Source organism: Acanthisitta chloris, unplaced genomic scaffold (assembly GCF_000695815.1).
Source record: "Acanthisitta chloris isolate BGI_N310 unplaced genomic scaffold, ASM69581v1 scaffold25283, whole genome shotgun sequence".
Lineage (NCBI taxonomy): Eukaryota > Metazoa > Chordata > Aves > Passeriformes > Acanthisittidae > Acanthisitta > Acanthisitta chloris.
This window is the reverse complement of record NW_008665747.1, coordinates 1-7,321: the sequence shown is the minus strand read 5'-3', so window position 1 is coordinate 7,321 and position 7,321 is coordinate 1. Positions and strand designations below refer to the sequence as shown.

The following is a 7,321-nucleotide window of genomic DNA, read 5'->3' as shown; positions in this document are numbered from 1 at the left end:
GACTGCCTGCACGGCTCCTGCAGTCCCATCACTGGTCACTGCACCTGCAATCCTGGTTACCAAGGCAGGAGCTGCCGGGACCCCTGTCCAGCGGGAAAATATGGGTCTCAGTGCGTGCACAGGTGAGCTGGAGGCAGTGGTGGGGAGGGGAGTCCAGAGGGTACCCCAGGGCTGCAGTCACACCTTGGGGGGAGGTCGTTCTGCTCATGTCTGTCCCTTTGGCTGGGCAGGGAAATCTGCCCTAAGGGGTTTGGGCAACCCTGATTGGATGCAGTGTTGCCTGAAAAGAAACATCTCACTAACACCAGGATAAAGCACTGGTGTTACCTTAAAATCTGGTGGTCTTTGGTCTTGCTTCCCAGGATGTCCTCCTGCCCTCTTGCTACTACAGAGCATTGGGCACTACAAAGGATTTCCCTGTGGTCCAGACTGATGTTCAGTGTTGGTGTGGGGTGAAAACTGCTTTTTGGGGGGCCAGGGATGGATGTTGTGACCTCACTACCCCTCTGCCCATGCAGCTGTGGGAGCTGCAAGCGCAGCCAGCCCTGCTCACCCGTGGATGGCTTCTGCCTGGCGTGCCAGCCTGGCTGGAATGGCACCCTCTGCAAGGAACCCTGTGCTCCTGGCTTCCATGGAGAGGGCTGCCTCCAGCCGTGTCCCCGCTGCCAGCGTGGAGAGCCCTGTGACCCCGAGACTGGGTCCTGCCTGCACTGTGATCCCGGCTGGACAGGACCCAGGTATGCCCAGCATGAGGCCACTGGTCCCTGTGGGGGTCCCTGCTCTGGGGCACAGTTGGCTGATGCTTTTCTCTCTGTCTTTGCAGCTGCAACAGCTCCTGCCCCGCGGGCACCTACGGTGATGGATGCCAACTCCTCTGCCCTGAGTGTGTTGCAGGGAGCTGTGACCCTGTGTCAGGAGTTTGCATCTGTCAGGCAGGCTACTGGGGAGACAGGTAATGCTGTGAGCAGGGCAGGGCCAGGGCCCCACTCTTCTCTGGGCATTTCCTTCCTTTCCTCTCTCTCTTTCAGCTGCAACAGCACCTGTCCAGAGGGGTATTTTGGAGTGAACTGTTCCTCGCCCTGCCAGTGCTCCTGGGGGACCTGCAATCCTGTGCAGGGTGACTGTGTGTTAAGTAAGAGCAACCTCACATTTACTCCTTGGCACTGGGCAAGGAACGGTTGCATCCTCACTGGGGAAGGTGCTGGGGGACTGATATGTAACCTGGTCCCACTCAGTGTCTCTTGGCCCCATCATGAGTTGCCAGCTCCTGTGCTTTCCATGTGGGGCAATTCCATGGGCTTCACAGCCTCAGAACATGCCAGACCCAACCCATCTTCTCCTCACAGGTTTGAAGGACCATGGAGCCCTTGCAGCTGCCATTCTCGTTCCTCTCCTGCTGCTGCTGCTCTGTGTTGCCTGCTGTTGCTGTGGAGCTGGCCCAGCAGATGCCAGAGACAGGTATTTTCTCCTATTTTCCAACCTTTGACACAAACACCCATGTCCCATGTCCCTTGATGTCTGTCTCTGCTCTGCAGGGCAGCTGTGCCAGACGATGATGTGGTGGCCAGGATGAAGCACCACGTGCAGGGAGTGCTGGCAAACCTCAGTGCTATGATGCCTTGCTTTAACCTGGGTGGTTATAAACTTCCCAAAGTCACAGGTAAGAAAAGCAGAGCTGCCCACAGCACTACCAGGGTGTCACCCCACCCTGTGCTCTCTGCAGTGTCACCATTTGGGGGGAAACCTGCAACCCCTCTCCCTCGAGCACACCAGGGTGCCTAAACTTAGCTGGGTGTTTTTTCCTCCCCAGTTTCCCACCATGACACAGAAATCCCATTCAACCCCAGCTTCATTGAGCCACCATCATCTGCGTGGGTTTCAGACAGCTCCTTCTCCTCCTTCGACACCGACAACGAGGGACCTGAGTACTCTGTCCCTCCCAGAGAAGGTGATGTCCATGGTTGCTCCTCCTCACTCTGACCACCTGCATCCCTTCTGGGCTGCTCGGGTCAATCCTGCCCCATTACCAGCCTTGGATGTCCCAGGGATGGGTGTTGGGCACAGACAGTGTTTATTTCCATGCCCTTGTTTTCCTGTCTGCAGGGATACACCAGGGCTGTACTTGACCCTGTGTGACAGGACATGCCCAGTGTGGGCAGCCTCATTTCACAACTTTCTCTCTGGGAAACAATCCCAGGGACAATTCTGTTGCATTAATCCCTGACCCAGTGCCCCTGTGTGTGTCCCTGGGCTGGGCATAGCTCCAGAGCCCTAATTTTCATCTCTTTCCCCCACAGGCATCCCACTGCTGGGGGGTGCCGAGCTGCAGGATGGGGCATCTCCCCCTGATGAGGCACTCCCAGACCCATCTGCCTTTGACTCCGAGGATGTCTCACAGCCCTTTGCCATCCCTCGCACCTCCAGCATCGCCAAGGCCAAGCGACCCTCTGTGTCCTTTGCTGAGGGGACAAAATTTGGGGAAGCGGAGACCCCCAGCCCCAGTCGGAAGCCCAAGACCCCATGGGGCCCATCCAAGCTGACCACAGCACTGGGGGATGTGGCAGCAGAGCCCCCCAGTGAGAGACCAGCCAGTGATTGCTATGAGATCCCCGAGCCCCTCAGCAAGGGGGAGGAAAGCCACCGGCCATCACCTCGGGCCACCCCGGGGGGACGTCGGCGCGTGGTCTCCAGCACCAGGCACGTGGCCCAGAGAGTGGAGGCACTGGAAGCAGCTGCGAAATCCAGCAGCTGGGAGGCAAAGGGAAAGGATCCCAACGTCACCACCATCTACATGATGGTGGGAACGGCTGGGCAGGACCCCAAGGCAGAGGGAGGTGGCGAGGGACCCGTCCAAGCTGTGCTGAAGCGTCTGGGCAGCTTGCAGAAGGGCAAGTGGGCTGCAAAGGAGGAGCCCAAGGTGAGAAGGAGCATTGAGGCTATCCAGAAACCACCTCGCCGGGCCCTGGCACAGCGCAGAGATTCAGCAAACAGCTGCAAGCAGAGGGAGAGTGTCCCAGGGGCGCCCACCGAGCCATCCTCTGGCAAGCACCAGCATCTCCCTGGGAAGAGACTGTCCCTCCTTCTTGCATCTCTCTCACCGAAAAGCACTGGAGCTCAGGATGGGGCTGGCGAAGCTGCAGGTGCCACAGAGAGGGGTAAAAGCACTGAGTTAGTCGTCAGCCTTGAAACGAAGGGACAAGCCGCCCCGGAGGAAGAGCCGAAATATGAGAATGTGAGCAGCGGCAGTGCTGATTCACCCTCCGGCCCCGGCAAGGAACTCCCAACCAGCCCTACAGCCACCTGAGCCACCACCACCCGGGCTGGGGCAGCTGGAGCCCAGGGGACCATCTCCATCCCCAGTGTGGGGGAGCCCGAAGTTCCCCCTTGAGCTGTGAACTGGAGAAGCATCGAGCCTTCCTGTTGACCCCCTCCCTTTCCTCCGTGCTGTGTTGCTGGTGTGGTCCCTCGTTGGACAGCACTGCCAGTGGGACAGGTGATGCTGAGAGCTGCAGTGGTGGCAGCCTGTGGGGTTGTGGTGCTTCAAGGCTGTTTTCTCCTGCCCCCTGCCCTACCTGCCCCATTTGGGGTCTGCACAGCCCAGGGGAACAGCAACACTCTGGATCTTGTCAGCAATGGGACAGTGATGCTCTAATCCCTGTCAGCAATGGGGATACATATCCTCTTCTTAAATGGGAGTGGGGCTGCTGGGGGTTCAACTGGGAAATGCACGGGTGAAAAACAGTTTCATCCCATCAGCTTTCACTTTTCCCTGTCCCAATTCCAGTGCTGCTGTTCAGAGCCTCTTGCTGTAAAGGTGCTTCTCGCTGAAGGGGATTATTTTGTGGAGCTGGGCTGAGGAGAGATGATGGGCTGCCACAAGCAGCTTCAGAGAAAATTAATTTTAGCTGCTTATCTCAAAGGGTATCTGGGTCTGTGAGGGTTTATCTGTGTGGCTCTGGCTCCCGTGGCAGGCCCTGGCTGCCTTTGCTTCCAAGTCCATGTGTAGCTCATGGCACGGCACAGGGTGTAGCGACAGCCTTTTACACTCCAAGCAATACCAAACTGCAGTTGTGCAAGTGCAAACGTGGCAGTTGGGCAGTGACCATCAACCTGTGCCCCTGGCGCCGTGCTGGTCCTGATAAGGATGAAAGTTACATGGAAAATGGGATTTCCACGGGTGCCCTAAGCTTAAATATTTTTGTTCTTGTGTACATGCTGTAAAGGCACTCAAGATGTCAAAGAGGATTTGCAGTGTGATCTGGTTTTAAATGTATCTAAGTGCTGGAAGGTTTTTGTATATTTTTCTGTTATTTTGCGTGGCAGGAAAGCCACAGAATGAAAATTAAACATTACCAAATCCTTTCAGGAGATGGGTTTCCCAGACACCCTCTGAATCAGACAGCCAGGAATATTCTCCAAACTGTGGAACCTGTCGGCAGTCTCAGGCTTTCTTTTTTGCTGTTTTAAATTTTCTGGTTCTGTTGAATTCTGAACTCTCACTCCCTGAGCTCAGCCCTGCCCAGAGTCAGAGTCTGGAGTGCAAAGGGAATGTGAGTGGGCTGTGAGCATCCGGAGTACCTACGTTCAGCCTGCATCCCTCACACTGTGTGCAGAACTCCATGTGAATCCTTCTGGTCTGGCACTGCTGAGTTGGCAGTCAGGGTTTGGGGTGCTTCAGAAAACACAGTGGGTTTTGCCTTTTCCCTTTTGCTTTTTGTGGGTGCTTCTCCACAGTGCAAGGAAGGTGACGCTTCCAGTTTTGCAGCCAGCAGGAAGCACCTTTTCCTGCAGTGAATCACCCACTGCCACAATTATAACACCAAATACTCTGGTAATCCAAATAAAAATGCTCATCCTGGCAGGACTGGAACAGCAGCCTGGCCAGACTTCTGTTCTGCACAGGCTAGTTTTGTTTTGACACTGTTTTATGACAGTGGCAGGGGCAGTCCCACATTTGATTTATAAGCAGCCATTTTTTCCCTAATCGAGTGGATATTTTCAGCCTGTGAGCTGAGCAGTGTTGCGCCAGAACTGAACATCACGTGAGACAATTTGCTCTGGGTACAGCATGTAAATAGCTGACAACAAGCTGACAGCCTTCCTGCTGCTGAAACGAGAGCTTGTCTTGAGAAAATGCTGCTGCTGTGAGAACCTCTCATGTTCACAGGCTGAGCCCGAGGCAGGATGTTTCCCCGGCTTGAAGATGAAACATCTTCACCCTGTCTGGGCGGTGCAAGGGAAAGGAGCAGTGGATTCCCAGCGCGTGGCTGCCCATGCACCCGGCTGCAGCCTGGCTGCGCTGGTGTCTTCTTGCTGGGGATGCTTCCACAGGGCTTTGCTGTGGTTTTAATTCTGGATGTGGGAGGGCTGCAAGGCAGAGCTGGTGGGTGAGGGAGGGGTTAATGTCCTGCCATGCTGGAGCTCTGATTTTCCAAATCCCACTGCGGTGGTTTGAAGCCAGCCGTGGGAAGCAATCAGTGTGTGGGTCTTGTCTGTGAGCAGAGAGGTGTCTGTGCACTCTGCTGGGACAGCTCTTGGCCTCACAGGTAGGAGCAGAGGCTGGAGCTGTATCCCATGGCCACAGGGGTCTGTCCATCTTCGCTGCAGCCTTATCATCTCCTTTCCAAACTGCCCCAGCTCTGCCTTTGAAGTGGACCACGTCATTTACCCCAACAGCTCTGTCAGAGCAGGAGCTGTCACCTCCCTTCCAGCCTTAACTCATTCCTGGCCAGTTTCTATAAACCTGTCTTTATGCCACTGCTGTTCTTCAGCTTCACTTTATTCTTTTCCTCTCCTTTCTGTTTACTTAGTCCTGGGGGTATTTATAGCTGGCCACAGATCACCTGATAGCTTCTCTTCTCTTTCTAGGATGAGAAAACTGAGCTCCCCATGCTCTTGCTATGGCAAAGAGTTCCTGTGTCCCCAAACAGCCTCTGAGCCCTCCTCATGTGCCTTCCTATCGCAGTTTGTGTTTCTTGCACCCAGCAACCAGATCTGGGTGCTGAAGTCTCTTGGGGTTTCATGCTGTCTCAGACTTCCTCTACCTCTGCTAAGCACATGGTACCTATCCAGACTGCCTTGTTTTCTTTGGGCTTTTTTTGTTTGTTTGGTTTGGTTTAAATCCACTTTCCAGCTGTTGCAAGGTTTGACCCTTCTCCCACAGCCAAGGCCTGAGGAGTTTCCTCTTCCCCCTCAGTGCAGCCTGCTCCTTTCACAGGGATGCAGTGGTGGGTGCACATCCATCTGTCCAGGCCCTCAGCTTCTGATGAGGTGTTTACCTGCCACAAAGGCTATTTTCATCTCCTTTGTCTAAGAAAATATCCCCTATGATTCTAGGGATAAAGGGACACCTCCTCTGGCCCAAGACCTCACTAGTGAGGGATGGGTAGGACTAGAAATTCCACAGAAGAATGCTCTGAAAAATAATTTCACAGAAAAAGAGAGCAGAGAGCTCTGGTGAGCTCAGATATGAAGCTGCTTTTGTGGCTTGCAGTGATTTTGCTTTTATTTCATGAAACTGTGCTGCATCCCCAGCAGACTCACCAGCAGGTCCTAGGAGGGGATTCTGCCCCTCTACTGAGACTTCACCTGGACTACTGTATCCAGCTGTGAGAACCCCAAAATAAGAAGGACATAAATCTGCTGGAATGAGTCCAGGGGAGGCCGTGCTCAGAGGCTGAAGCACCTCTGCAATAGAGACAGGCTGAGAGAACTGGAGTTGTTCAGTCTGGAGAAGAGAAGGCTCCAGGGGGACCTTATAGCACCTTCCAATGCCTAAAGATGCTCCAAGAGAGCTGGAAAGGGACTTTGGACAAGGACCTGGAGTGACAGGACAGGAGGGAATGGCTTTAAGATGAAGGAGGGTAGATTTAAATTTGATATTGGGAAGGAATTCTTCCCTGTGAGAGTGGTGGGGCACTGGCACAGGTTGCCCAGAGCAGCTGTGGCTGTCCTGAGTTGTTCAAGGCCAGGTTGGATAGGGCTTGGTGCAGCCTGGGCTAGTGGAACAAGATGAGCTTTAAGATCCCTTCCAGCCCAAACTGTTCTGTGATTCTGTGAACGAGTTGCCAGTGCTCACGGGCTGGGATGCTTTGAGGGTTTCTTTGCCCTGTCTTGGTTGTGCCGTGAGGGTGCTCAGCCCCGGGCTGTGTTGGATATCTGCTCCCAAAACGGCCTTTTAATCTGGGGAACAGCTTCTCTGCGCCCCCCTTGCTCACGGGAGCAGGACCCGCGGGCTCCGCGGGATGGCTCCGGTGCCTGCAGGCAGGGGATGAGCTGCGGGAGCTGCTCCCGACACGGCGGGGCAGTACGAGCAGGAGCC

The 7,321-nt window shown here is 54.8% G+C and overlaps 1 protein-coding gene across 1 annotated transcript in view; it reads left to right on the top strand.

The window, feature by feature from the left end:
• Positions 1-3,304, top strand: part of LOC103799540 (scavenger receptor class F member 1-like) — a gene marked incomplete at its 5' end in the record, with an annotated part of 3,630 nt that extends 326 nt beyond the window's left edge. Inside the window, 8 exon segments of the mRNA XM_009071868.1 lie at positions 1-122; positions 519-737; positions 824-952; positions 1,029-1,132; positions 1,347-1,458; positions 1,536-1,660; positions 1,811-1,948; positions 2,298-3,304. The exon segment at positions 1-122 is cut by the window's left edge and continues 9 nt beyond it. Of these exon segments, the coding sequence (XP_009070116.1) occupies positions 1-122; positions 519-737; positions 824-952; positions 1,029-1,132; positions 1,347-1,458; positions 1,536-1,660; positions 1,811-1,948; positions 2,298-3,304 (1,956 nt within the window).
• Between the last annotated feature and the right edge of the window lie 4,017 nt (positions 3,305-7,321).